The sequence below is a fragment of the Cavenderia fasciculata genome (genome assembly GCF_000203815.1).
Source record: "Cavenderia fasciculata unplaced genomic scaffold Scf_EU5ZYIE02H8LDV-5, whole genome shotgun sequence".
In the NCBI taxonomy this organism is placed as follows: Eukaryota; Evosea; class Eumycetozoa; order Acytosteliales; family Cavenderiaceae; genus Cavenderia; species Cavenderia fasciculata.
In genome coordinates, this window is record NW_004457639.1 from 773,918 (window position 1) to 787,501 (window position 13,584).

At 33.3% G+C, this 13,584-nt stretch overlaps 7 protein-coding genes across 7 annotated transcripts; 1 reads left to right on the top strand and 6 right to left on the bottom strand.

The window, feature by feature from the left end:
• Window positions 1-711: 711 nt before the first annotated feature.
• Window positions 712-1,221, bottom strand: DFA_10117 (uncharacterized protein; the record flags this gene model as incomplete). Its single annotated transcript, XM_004351951.1, has 3 exons — window positions 712-818; window positions 956-1,028; window positions 1,156-1,221. 3 exons carry the CDS (start codon window positions 1,219-1,221, stop codon window positions 712-714), a joined length of 246 nt encoding a protein of 81 aa, XP_004352003.1.
• Window positions 1,222-1,596: 375 nt separating this feature from the next.
• tgrN1 (immunoglobulin E-set domain-containing protein) lies at window positions 1,597-4,564 on the bottom strand (the record flags this gene model as incomplete). Its single annotated transcript, XM_004351952.1, has 5 exons — window positions 1,597-1,772; window positions 1,835-3,385; window positions 3,477-3,725; window positions 3,827-4,417; window positions 4,495-4,564. The coding sequence occupies 5 exons, from the start codon at window positions 4,562-4,564 to the stop codon at window positions 1,597-1,599; spliced, it is 2,637 nt and encodes an 878-aa protein (XP_004352004.1).
• Window positions 4,565-5,100: 536 nt separating this feature from the next.
• Window positions 5,101-7,618, bottom strand: DFA_10119 (uncharacterized protein; the record flags this gene model as incomplete). The annotated part of the gene is made up of 4 exons (XM_004351953.1): window positions 5,101-5,135; window positions 5,809-5,859; window positions 5,898-6,450; window positions 6,557-7,618. The coding sequence occupies 4 exons, from the start codon at window positions 7,616-7,618 to the stop codon at window positions 5,101-5,103; spliced, it is 1,701 nt and encodes a 566-aa protein (XP_004352005.1).
• A 170-nt stretch (window positions 7,619-7,788) lies between these two features.
• Window positions 7,789-8,691, bottom strand: DFA_10120 (uncharacterized protein; the record flags this gene model as incomplete). The annotated part of the gene is made up of 1 exon (XM_004351954.1): window positions 7,789-8,691. One exon carries the CDS (start codon window positions 8,689-8,691, stop codon window positions 7,789-7,791), a length of 903 nt encoding a protein of 300 aa, XP_004352006.1.
• Window positions 8,692-8,970: 279 nt separating this feature from the next.
• lyrm7 (LYR motif-containing protein 7) lies at window positions 8,971-10,309 on the bottom strand (the record flags this gene model as incomplete). Its single annotated transcript, XM_004351955.1, has 4 exons — window positions 8,971-9,261; window positions 9,353-9,549; window positions 9,829-9,969; window positions 10,024-10,309. The coding sequence occupies 4 exons, from the start codon at window positions 10,307-10,309 to the stop codon at window positions 8,971-8,973; spliced, it is 915 nt and encodes a 304-aa protein (XP_004352007.1).
• A 241-nt stretch (window positions 10,310-10,550) lies between these two features.
• On the bottom strand, window positions 10,551-11,605 carry DFA_10122 (GDP-L-fucose synthetase; the record flags this gene model as incomplete). Its single annotated transcript, XM_004351956.1, has 2 exons — window positions 10,551-11,207; window positions 11,300-11,605. 2 exons carry the CDS (start codon window positions 11,603-11,605, stop codon window positions 10,551-10,553), a joined length of 963 nt encoding a protein of 320 aa, XP_004352008.1.
• Window positions 11,606-12,021: 416 nt separating this feature from the next.
• Window positions 12,022-13,432, top strand: psmD6 (26S proteasome non-ATPase regulatory subunit 6; the record flags this gene model as incomplete). Its single annotated transcript, XM_004351957.1, has 4 exons — window positions 12,022-12,142; window positions 12,250-12,455; window positions 12,539-13,013; window positions 13,089-13,432. The coding sequence occupies 4 exons, from the start codon at window positions 12,022-12,024 to the stop codon at window positions 13,430-13,432; spliced, it is 1,146 nt and encodes a 381-aa protein (XP_004352009.1).
• Between the last annotated feature and the right edge of the window lie 152 nt (window positions 13,433-13,584).

Here is a 13,584-nt window from a genome sequence, read left to right on the forward strand (position 1 = left end):
GAAGGTGGAGGAAAAAAAAAACAAATCACAAATTACCCTCCTTCCTTTTAGATTTATTGATTTGATTGATACAATGGTTGTTGTTGGTAGGTACTACACAATGAGAGTGAGTTGGTGATAGAGAGATAGACCGATTAGGGGTGTGTGAATGATTATTATTATAATAATAATAAAAACTAGTTAAATGATTAATTGTTCTTGTTGTATTAAATTTGGAATCAACAAACGAAAATTAAACAAAAAATTGTGATTGATCAATTAGGTATGACCAGTAATAGTGTAGTAAGTGGTAGGTGGGCGGCTGGGGTGGGTGAATGGTCGTGGTGAAGGTTCGATTTATAATTAAAAATATATAGTAGGTGTGAAATTGGGTATGTTCGTAAATATGATTTTTATCTATTGTCCTATTTTTAAACCACACAATTGTTGGTGTGTGTTTGATTGTTGCGATGGTATTGACAACTGTTTTGAAAAAATAAAATAAAAACTTGATCACTCTCTTTCGAACATATATAAATATATATATATATATCTCTATACACACACACACACTGTATTAAATAAATAAATAAATAACCTTTGAATGTGTGTGTCTTTGAAGAGACGATCATTTATAAATGTGCCTTCCCTCCTTGTTTGCTTGAAGGATAAAAAAGTTGGATAATCTTTCTTCTTTTCCTTTCCTTTTGATTTCAAGCAGCTTGCAATCATTCATTGATCTCTCTTGTTCTTATCACTTTGCTTGTTTGATTGTTGGTCAGTGTCTCTTTGTGTTCTGTTGAGTGAGATCATACATGATAATGTTTGTTGATGGAAGACTGTGAAAAATCTTTAGTTGTTGTTGTGTTGTGGGTGGATCTTGACCCACCAAACAGAGTTGATTGATTTTTTTTGTTGAACAAGAACAAGGTCCGTGCGCATGTCGTGTGGTTGGTAGTGACAACATATATCATACCCGACCCCATCACGATCTGCATAGCGGGGTTTGCCGAGACACCTCCAACAGGGAGTTGTTCGGTAGAATCTTTCTGAATTGAACAAAAGGAATCAAACCATCAAACATCAACCGTTTTTTGTTTTTTTTTGTTTGTTTGCATTATCCTTGGAGATTGAATCTTGAAAAACACTTCAGCATCATCAAACCATCAATCTTACAATCAATTGGCCATCAAGACAAACTGAAACGACACGGTACGGTTTGGGGTTACAAGGACCATCCATTCGATGATGTTCATCAGATCTTTTAACATGTCACCTTGAGAGGAAAGGACCGTTCGTTCCATCGTAGCCCCTATACCCCCATTATCTTTGATTTAAACATATATGATTGGTTGGCTGTTTCAAGATAGATAAATTTATTTTTTAATAGTAGACAGATTAGTTAGGTTAGTGGTTTGTTGGTTGGGACAGGGCAATAGAGAATGGGTTGGGAGAGATTAGTTGGTGATATAGGAAAGAAAGAGTTGTATCTGATAGTGATCTTTTGTTTGATTGGTTAATAGTTTTTTGTTAAAGGGTGCAAAGGTGGCAACTATGCTGGTTGGTTTGATTATTAATTTATCGTTTAATTATTATTATTATTATGTATGATTAAGATTATTTGCCAAACATTTTTTTGAGCTCTTGGTTCTTGTTATGTTTCTTTACCAGGATTATAGAAACAGCTACGATCAAAGCAACACCAACTACACATGGTACAACAATGGCTGGAATCAACCATTTCAACTTCTTCTTCTTTTCTTCTTCTCTTCTTCTTTCATACAATGCTTCCACTACAAATTAAATAATAAATTAGTATATAATAATATTATTTTCTATTTTTTTTAAAACTTACAATCATAACTAAATAATTCATTGTTTACAATTTGATTACCAACAGTGATAGTAACATTTTGACGAGTATTTGGAATTTCACCGAGTGCATCGAAATCCCATTTATCAAGTTGACAGACCACAGTGTTGTATTCGGATACTTGTGGCGATTGACAAGTTTGGACACCAATCTTGACAAGTATAGAGCTTGGATGATAGTTGTCACCGACAATGGTGACACTACCACCTTCTTCGGTAGTGTTGGAGACTGATGTGATGGTGGGCGCGATATAGGTAATATTGACGAGTGGGTCATTGACAGGGGTAGTAATGTTTGAAATGACAAGAGTGGCTGTGTTTTCAATACCAAAACCATTGCTAGCTTCACATGTGAATCCAGTTTGTTGGGTGACGTTGTCTTTGAAGGGAATGATTCCGGTACAAGTAACTCCGTTGATGACGGTGAATGAAACGACGGATGGGTTGTTGGCAGCGATAAAGTAACCCTTGACGGTGACCAATCCTCCCTTTGTAGGAACTGGTGTGATTGATTCGATACTTGGACGAACTGCAATGGACAGTTCATTAGATTCTTGACCTTGTACGACGATGGTGAGTTTAGAGTCGGACGAGTTGGCAAACAACAAAAAGCTAGTATCGGAATGAGGAGTGGCGACATTCTGAGTGGTGGTGTGTGTGACATCTTCATCTTGTACTTTGACCTGTTGAGCACTACCAAATTTACCAAAGTTGCTACCCTTCAAGTAGATAGTGTTGTGGATTTGGTAGTAGTCTACAAGCTTGGGTGGGTTGTAACTAAAGGGAACGGGGTTGGATGTACGCGTGCCAAATGATACTGTCAAGTTGTAATTCTGACCTGCACCTTCTGGAGCCTTACAAATCGTTTGGTTTTGTGCAAAGATGGGGTCTTTACAATTGATCAAAGTATCGATTTGAATTCTTTGTGGGGATACTTCCTTGCTACCGAAATCTTGTGGCATCAAAAAGTTACCGACGATGGTGACAGCTGATCCCGGGGTATCCGACTTGGTGACTGATGTTAGGACTGGAGCCAATGTAAACTCGTTTTGGTTGGATACCAAGTCACCGACCTGGATGGTGAAATAACCATTACGAGTTTCAAGTGGCAAGGTAAAGGTAAGCTCGCTGCCATCAGCCTTGGCAGAACTAATAGTGACTGCAGTGGCAAGTCCGTTGATAAAGATCTTGGTGGTAGCAACCGAACCCAAACTAGTTCCAGTGACAGTCATGGCAAGTCCACCTTGCAAGTAACTAGTCATTTGTGGACGCCCGTACGAAAACGTTACAGCCTCTTGGCTCACAGCTCCATCAATGGTAACCTTGACGGCGTGACCTCCACCCGACCCACTTTCAATAGTACAGCTGATTCTTCCATCGGCCAAGTTTGTTGGAGCTGTGCACACCTTGGTTCCAACCTGAATATTTGAAACGGTCGCTTTTCCATCTCCCCTAGTCAATGCCAAATACTTGCCTGAAATAGTAATTAATCCTCCACCTGTTGGTACACTTGATACTGTTGATACTACAGGGTCTAAATAAAACATAGACAACCATTTTTAAAAAAATTAATAAAATCAATCAAATATTAATTTTAATTTTAAATTTCTTCTATCTATACATACTAAGAGTATAAGTATAAGGGGTACCTGGGTTTGAATCCAAATCAATGTTGAATTTTCTAGCACCAGCAGTAAGAATATTCGATGGATTAGTCAATACAATGGTATCAGTAGTGACAGATGTAATCTTGGCAGCAACATCTTCAACATCAAAAGTTAATTTAAGCTTTGATTTCAAAGAGTCACCTCCAAAACTTATACCAGTCAATGTTGTTTTAGTTGCATCAACAGTTACATTTTTAATAGTTGGTGCTATAAATATTAAATAAATTAAAAAATAAATAAAACAAAAAAAAAAATTGCTTTTCTTTTCTTTGCTTGAGACTATTCCAAATAATAATAATAATACATACGAATAAAAGATAAAGTCAATTTGGAATTATATGTTCCACCATCAATAGTAAGGGCAGAGATAGCATAATTTTTTCCAGATTTTATCACAACTCCATCTGCATCTTCTGTGATAATCGTTCCATTAACAGATGGATAATTTGGTAATGTAGTGTCTGGGTTGGTGTTCATAAGGATTTTCAGTGATTTGGGGGCAACAAATTCTATATTGTTATTGTCGGGACCACTGTATGTTCTAAAATTCATGCCTTTTAATACAACGTTGGTGTCACCTGCCAAAGGCGATACGATTTCGAAAAGGGCTGCATTGGATTGAGAAATGTTTCTGCACGGAAGGTTGCCCAGTGGATTAACACTACCGTTTGCATAGGTCGACAGACAAATTTGAGTTAGCGTTTGACCAACACCCTGAGGTGTATTGACTGTAAAATATAGCTGGCCGATTGACGTAAACTGTGCTCTGGTATAGCTGGCAAAGGTTGTGTTGTCAGTTAAAAGTCTAAAAACAACACTAGTAATAGGATCGGTTGATCCCTTGACAGAACAATTAACAGTAAGTCCATCATTTACAAGTGAGCAAATATTCATTGAAGCTAGAAAGAAATAAATTGTTAAAGATGGGGAATATTAAAAAGATTGGAACTAATAATAATTTTTAATTGAAACATACCTTGTTGTTGAGAATAAACACATGATATACTGGCGGCTACAATGAATAGGATTAAAACCTCCCTAAACATTTTGAATTTAAATTAAATTATTTTGGTTTCCCTAGGGCAATCGATTCAAGATTGATTGTTGATATATTTATAAGAAAAGATAAAAAGAAAGGGCTTCAAATAATATTGTATTGTTTGATTTGATTTGATTGATGGTTGTGTATCTTGATTTTAAAAAAAAAATAATAATTGGAGAATAAATTGAAATGAGTGAGAGTAGACAGTGAGTGAGAGAGAGGACAGTCAGTAGAGGAGGGAAGCAAAAGAAAGAAAGAAGAAGAAAGATTGGTGAATCTAAATTGGAATTGGATCACCGTTGAAAACAACAAAAAGAGTGATAGATTGATTGTGGAGGCAAAATAAATAAATAAATTAAAATTAATAGGGCACTTGCTTGTTTGTTTGTTTGCTTGCTTGCTTGTTTGTTGGTGGATACAACATCAACAAATCAAATGATAATCTATCTATGAGTGGAAAATCATCATCGAATCACATCTCTTCCCTCTTACCCATACCCACCCCCCCTACGCTCCCTCAGATATGCTATTCTGCTGCTACTAGAGTGAGAGAGTAGTAGTAGTAGTGGTACCCACTAATATATTTAAAAAAGTGTATAAGGTGGTGCTGCCAAGATTGATCACTAGCGTATTGATCATATATACACACACACACAAACACACATAAAATGGATATATAAATATTTTGGTTTTCATTCCTCTTCAACCCTCCCTCTTCTACAAACCAATTAGAATTAATTAACCCCTCCTCTCTAAACATACCTCTTGTACTGTTTTTAGGATGGTGGTGGGTTTGGTTTGGTTTGGTTTGGTTTGAGAGAGAGTGTGTGTGTGAGTGCCTTGTTATAGATTGATGTGGGCGGGTGGGAGGGTGGGTGAGTGCCACCCTTTGATAGTTAACCCAAAATGATGATATTTTTTCACAAACATTGTGCTCACACACGGGCACGCATGTTGTAGATGTTGTTATTATGTGTGTTCGACAATGAGATTTCGATTGAATAGTTACATTTTAGATCGTGCAACCAGATACAATATTTAAATTAAAATACAAAAAATAGAAGTTTGGTTGGTTGGTTGTATATTTGGTTGTTGTAGTTGTTTTATTGGATTACACCAATAAGCAAATTGCAATTGTACAATGCAATCAATCATTGCAATGATTTTTATCAATACAATAAATGATCTTTCCAAATCTCAATCGTATCTCTGAACAAAAAGAAGAAAAGGAATGACGATATTTTATACATGTGTGTGAAAGACAGACAGACAGACAGACAGACATACAGGTGAGTGTAGCTAAGTCATGTATGGCGCCATCTCTTGTTCCAAAAAACTGTCTTGTTCTTCATCTTCTGAATAGTAGTATTCAGCCTCTTCCTCACCGTCAGATTCTGGATTATCCAATCTCTCTCTTCTTTTTTCCATTCCAGATGATATCTTTCCAATCAATTTAGTTGCTTTTTTCTGATCTTCTGCCATTGGTTTATAGATACTTGATGGTTTTTTCCTTTCTTGGTCACTTTTTGTTGTTTTGTTGTTGTTGACAGTATTTGATTTGATTTCTTTTTTCCTTGATTTAACCATTTGTGTTGATAATTTATGAATATATCCATCTAATTGTTCCTTGTCAATATCTTTAAATGATATCATTGAACTTGAATAATCTTCTGAGGATTGATCTTCTGTAGAAGCTACTGTTGATTGGTTTTTCATTGTGGTTGATGATTTAGGATGAGGAGGAGGAGGAGGAGCATTACCAAATAAACCATCAATATCATCATCATCATCATCATCCATATTAATCTTTGATTTAATTTTAATAGTTTCATGTTGTTTTTTAAATGGTGTAGTATCAAATATATCTTTTGTTTTCTTTGTTTTTGTATTCTAAAAAAATAAATTAAAAGGAAAGTTTGATAAATAAATAAATAAATAAATAAATAAATAAATAAATAAATAATATATATTTTTTGATTTTGATTGATTTAATTACTTTTTCCAAATAATCTCTTGCTTTTCTTTTAATTTTAATGGTATTGATATTAATCTTTTTCTCTATATTGAGAGGTGATATTTCCTTGTCTTGTTGTTTATCAAATTTCTTTTTCTTTTCTTTTGATGGAGTTTGGAATTTACTAGTCCATTTAATTTGACATTGAGATGCATTCTTTGTTCCAACTATCTTTGAAACTCTTTCCCAATAATGAATATCCATTGAATTCGTTACCAAACATCCAACATTTAATTTTTTCATTTCTTCATTTGTCCATTCATCATTATTATTAATATTAGATATAGTTGTCGTTGTTGTTGTTGTTGTAGTTGTTGGAATATTATTAGAAGAGTTATTTGTTAATTTATGATTATTATTATTTTGTTGATTTAAAAATAGATTTCTAAATGGTTGCGCACTTTGATCTTCTTCGATTATTGGTTTGGTATTATTATTATTATTATTATTATTATTTACAATATTTGGTTGAATATTTTCTTTTTCTTGATTTTTTGTTGTTGTTTGAGTTGTTTTTGGAGGAGTATTTACAATTTCAAGAGTATTATCATTATCCACAAATATTTGTGTTTCTTGTTGCTCTTGTTGTGGTTGTTGATGTTCATTTTCATTTTCATTTATAAAATCGATTGATTCCAATTGAATTGATTGATTGGTCATATCAAGGGTTAGGGCAGATGTTTGAGATGATGATGGACTGATGGCACCAGGACTATACCGATCAGTTTCTTCGAGATCATCAGCGACACTACTAATCGACGGCGGTGAAACGTTCTTACTACTATTTGAGTGTACACTTGTAACCAATGATCTATTCTTTACCAAATGACACCATATAGAATCATCTCTATTATTCTTTTCTTCATCACCACCATTTGTATTATCATTATTATTATTATCATCATCACCATCAATAGGATACAGATAATATTGTGGTGATAGAAACAATGATAACTTTTTTTGATTCAAAACATATCTAATAATTGATTCTTGGTTAATCTCTTCCTCTTCTCCTTCTCCCCCTCCCTCTTCTTTATTTGTCATCATTCTATCTATCTCTGTTGTAATTAATGATAATAAATAATGATGAATTGGGGTACATATTACTTTGAGTTGGGAAGTCCTTGAATTTTTGAAACTCCCGCCTTTTTTTTTTTGGAATAAATTATTTATTATCTATTTTCTTATTTATTTATTTAATTTGGTTTATTTATTTAAAGATCGAACCTTGATTTTGGATATTGTAATGGTTTATAGGTAACAATATTAACATTACCATTGTCACTTTCAATAGATAAACTTTGAATCTTCCAATCATAAAACCATGGACTATTCTTGACGAGTGTAGCTCTGACGTAGCCTTCTTGGGCACCGCCATCGTTTAATCTGCTTTCTTCTTCCTCTGGTAGAGGGGTCTTGGGTGTTTCATCTGGTTTTGGTGCAGGTGGTATGTATCGTTTGATTGGAATATTGAGTTGAGCCTCACAGGTGGTTGCACCTTCATAGATCCAAGTCCAACCCCAAATAGGTTTGGTAAAGCATTGATACCACGCCAACTCGGAAATAGTACCTCCAAACAATTGCAATGCCTCTCTGTCGGCATTGACACGACGCATCACAATTCTGTATGGTAGTGTGTGACGCATATGTGATTCGTAAAATAGGAATCCCAATGTCGCACCAAGTAAACTCATCACTGTACCCCATTTTAGATTCGATCTAAACTTCTTTTTCTTTTCTTCTGGTGTTAATATTCTTTCTTCAAATTTTGGTTCTTCCGATGATGATTCTCCATCTTGTTTCTTTTCTCCTTCTCCTTCTTCTTGTTTCTTTTCTCCTTCTCCTTGTTGTTCATCTACTTTCTTTTCTTCTACTTTTTCTTCTTTTTTAATATCTGATTGTTGTTGTTGTTGTATATTGGTTGTAGTTGTAGTAGAATATAATCTTGATGATGTGAATGTATATGGTTGTTGATATGATACTATGTTTGATGTCTTGTTGTTGTTGTTGTAGTTTGATTGAAAGTTAACAGTAGCAACAAAACTTCTAGTTGAACGATTCAACTTTACAAAGTTGATACAACTCTTTGAAATTGATAAAGAAGATCTTCCTATCATCCTTTATATATATCTCCTTTTTGATGATACAAATTAACAACTAAAATCTAACTAAAAGTTGATTAAAAAAAGAAACTACTCGATTTTGTCGGTCGTTTATAATATTATTTTTTTCGTTATTCACAGATGACTGTGACACAAAGATTACGAACACACACACACAGACAGATTATCTGTATTTGTTGTTTGTTTGTTTGTTTGTTTGTTTGTTTGATTTAATATACAATATATTTTTAATTATATTTGATTAGATAGATATATATACACATATAATAGATTCTATTCTTTCATTCCTCCGAGGAATGTTTTGGCGTCAGGAGCTTCACCATTGAATTGAGCACTACTGAAATCAAACTCTGGATGTTCTTGTTGGAATCGTTCCAACATCATCTGTTTCTTTACATCTTCACTGATTTGTGTTTCTTTTTGTGTGTCTGACAATAGTTTATGTCCTTTGAGTGCCATAGACCATGTCTCTGCCTTGGTCATCTTTTGTAATGTAATATGTAATTCACCATCTTCTATCATCCAAAGTGATTCCTTTTCTTTTATAGTTGAATAGAATTCTTCCTAACAAATTTGAACAACAATATAAGTAAGTATATGAACAATAAATGGTTACATATATATATATATATATATATATATATATATTACATACATCTAAAAAAGGAGGATTACCTTTTAAACCAACACTTAATCTTGTCTTTGTAATTGTACAATCTATCATCTTTGCAGTTACACCTGGTGGAGGTGTAATATATATATTAACATCTTCCAATGTTTGATCCCATTCATAAACTGTTCTACCTTGAAATTCAAACTTTCTTCTAATAGGTTTAAACTTTTCCATCGATCCTAATATATACTATATTGTCTCTGTGTATATATCTCCTTCTTGATAGATATATATATATATATATATATATATAAATGAATGATAATGAACTTGGTGATGATCACAACAAAAAAATCACAGATAACAAACGAAAATAAACAATGAATAAATGAATGAACCAATCGTCGTAGTAATGGTGTCGTTTTTAGTTGTTTGTTAATATATTATATATGGTGATCGTACTTATTTATTATTATTTTTCTATCGTGTTTAGTGACATCCTCCACCACAACATCCACCAGCCATTGGGTCAGATGCAGCAGCACCAGCAGCAGCATCCTTATTTCTATTTCTATTTACAACTCTCTTTCTTCCTTGATCTCCAACAAATTCATATGTCTTTTCTACATGTAATTCATTCTCTGGTCTAAATTTTAATGCTATATAATATGATATAATGTAACATGTATAATAAATAGAGGGTCAGAACAAACTTACTATAGTCTTGTCTTGTTGTTGTTCGAGTTTCATACCAAACTGAGTATCAGTCTTTTTAACAGCTTGAACAGTATTTGTTAACAAAAAGTCAGAGACAGCGTTTGCATGTTGTACCATCTCGTCAATCTTGATAGGATCAGATTCATTGCTATTGGCTCTGAATTGAGTTCTAGTCTGTTCAGTCACTCTGTCGAGTGTTGGCATATCTTGTCCAAACACTCTCTTTTCTGTTCTTAATAATCTAATATATGATTTAATAACTTGTTTACTAATGTTACTCATTCTCTATATCTCTCCTTTCTCTAAGTATATAATATAATAAATAAAAGTACTAAAGATGGGATTGAGAGTCGCTTTCAGTTCATTTATTTGCATTCGTTTTTTTGCAATATCTATGTGACACAATAATTGTTTGCTGTCCTGTTCTTTTTGGAAATGTACATTTAGAATATTAATATATTTGTTTGTTTGTTTGTTTGTTTGTTTGTTTGTTTATTCTATTTGTTTGTTTATTTCTATTCTACTACTTTCTAGCAACTTCAAAATTATTAATAAACCATTGAGATGAAACTTTAATGGCATCTTTCATTGGGGTAAAGGAAAGGTTGGGGTAGAGGGATCTTAGTTTTTTGTTGCTGGCTGTTTTTTTGTATTGACCATCTGCCTTGGACGTGTCGTAGATGATCTTGCCCTTGAACCCCATGGCCTCGGTGATCATGGTGACAACGTCGGTGATGGATACTTCGTCTTGATCGTCGACTGACAAGATGATTGGATCGAGCTCGTCGTAGTTGTCGAGCACCCAAACAAAGAGTTTGGCCAAATCCAACGAATAGATGAATTGACGTAGTGGTTTGCCAGTACCCATGATAGTGAGATCGGTGTTGTTCTTCATGGCCAAATAGGTCTTGTGGATGAGACCTGGGATGACATGACTGTCTGCAATATGATAGTTATCATGTGGACCATAGATATTGGTTGGAATCACAGTTGTAAAACGACACGACGATCCATACTCTTCGTTATAGGCACGTCCCAATACATCCAACATTCTCTTGGCATAGGCGTACCCTTCATTTGATGGATGGGGTGGTCCATTATGAACCATCGTCTCATCAATTGGATAAGTTGTCTTGTCTGGGAATATACAAGTTGATAAACATGATACACATTTTATTACCTAAACCAAATAAACAAAATAAACAAACAATCAATTAATAACACGTTACATTACATATTATTATCTAAGTTATTATTATTATTATACTTTACATTAAACTCTTTACAACAAGATAATATGTTATCATTGATTGCAATATTTTCTCTAAAGAATTCAACTTTGTGTCTCATGTTGCTAAATAGACCACCGACACGAGCAGCCAAATGAATGACGTGAGTTGGTTTGTATTTGGTAAAGATGGCGGTCGTCTGTTCCTTTGATCGAATGTCTCCATCCGATGATCTGAGAAACACCCATTGTTCATTAGGTCTGTTGTTTTCCTTTACATATTGTTCTATTCCCTTTCCTACTAATCCTCCTCCACCTGTTACCAATACAACTTTTCTATTTGATTCCATTCTTTAAATTTGAATTAAATTACAAATATTATATTATTTATATGTACAAAAAAAAAACAGCTAATTAAAATGATGATGATGAGAAGATGAGAATGGTATTAATAACCAGACTGACTCTTAGGTAGTGGTATGAGAGAGAGAGAGAGAGAGAGAGAGAGAGAGGGAGTGTGTGGTCTTTTTAAGAGAGATGCATTCTTTATTGAGAGAGTGGGGTGTCTTTGGTTTGATTGATTGATTGACCCACAGAGACAGAGAGATTGACTTGTATGAGGTGAAGAATATTGTTAGGAATGAATTTTTTCATTTTTTTTAATTTATCATGAAACCTTTGGGGGTGATGAACATCAACAAAATTTTGATCATTAATAAATTAAGAGAAAGAGATAACTATTTACGATATATATAAAAGAGAGAGAATGGACGAAGGAATAAAGAAATTACCAGATTTAGCAATTGCTGAACTTGTATTCACAGTTACTTATGATCCATCAAATCAAAAGGCAAAGAAGGATTTACTCGTAGAAATTGAAAAGAATAGTATGTATTCATACACTCATCGTCACATCTATATTCGATTTATATAATCTAATCATACATTTGTTTACATTACTATTTATATTACTATTTATATTACTTTTGATTAGAAATGTATCCATTATATAAAAGATTAGTTGAACAATTAAAATGGGATGAAGATAAACAATTTGCTGAAAAGTTAAAGACTGATAATGAAACTGAATTGAAGCAATTGGATGATAAGATTAAAGATTCTGAAGAAAACTTTGGTGAATCTGAAATTAGAGAAGCTTTCTTGGCTAAATCTGATTTCTATTGTAGAATTGGTGATAAAGTATGTAAAAATATACAAAGAGAATATATATTACTTTTTTAATTAACCTTTTCCTTTTTCTTCTTTCTTCTTTTTCTTTTTAGGATAAAGCATATTCATTATATAGACAAACATTTGAAAAGACAGTACCATTGGGACAAAAGTTGGATTTGGTATTTACAGTGATTAGAATGGGTATTTTCTGGATGGATCATGATTTGGTTAGTAGAAACATTGAAAAGGCCAAGACATTGGTTGAAGAGGGTGGTGATTGGGACCGTAAGAACCGTCTCAAGACCTACGAGGCAGTCTATCTCATGTCTATTCGTAAATTCAAGGAAGCTTCTGACCTCTTCCTCGACACTTTGGCCAGTTTCACCTCGACTGAATTCATCGAGTACTCCATCTTTGTTCAATACTTGATTTTTACCAGCATGTTACATCTCGATCGTGTATCTCTAAAGTCAAAGGTCATTGATTCACCAGATGTCCTCTCTGTCGTAAGAGATGTTCCACATCTTCAAGAATTATTATTATCCTATTATAATGGTGAATATAATCAATTCTTTACTAATTTATGTAAGTAAAATTAAAAATATATATATATAACTATTATTACAATTCCTTCTTTTATTAATTTTTTTTTTTTCTTAGCATATTTCTCTGAAAATATTAAAGGTGATAGATATTTATCAAGTCATGCTAGATTCTTGACAAGAGAATTAAGAATTATTGCTTATACTCAATTTTTGGAATCCTACTCAAGTGTTAGATTAGACTCTATGGCCAATGAATTTGGTGTCTCTGTTGATTTTATCGATAGAGAATTGTCACGTTTTATTTCAGCAGGTCGTCTTCATTGTAAAATTGATAAGGTTTCTGGTGTCATTGAAACCACTAGATCAGACAATAAGAACTCAATGTACAAACAAACACTCCAACAAGGTGACAACTTGTTAAATAGAATTCAAAAATTATCTCGTGTCATTAATGTATAAAAACAAACAAACAAATATATATATATATATATTACTAGACAACTCTGTGTGTTGTATATATATACATTATTAAAAAAAAAAAAACAAAACTCCAGGTCCAACAAATTATAAATTAAATAATAATAAAAAAAAAAAAACATTGTGATAATAAT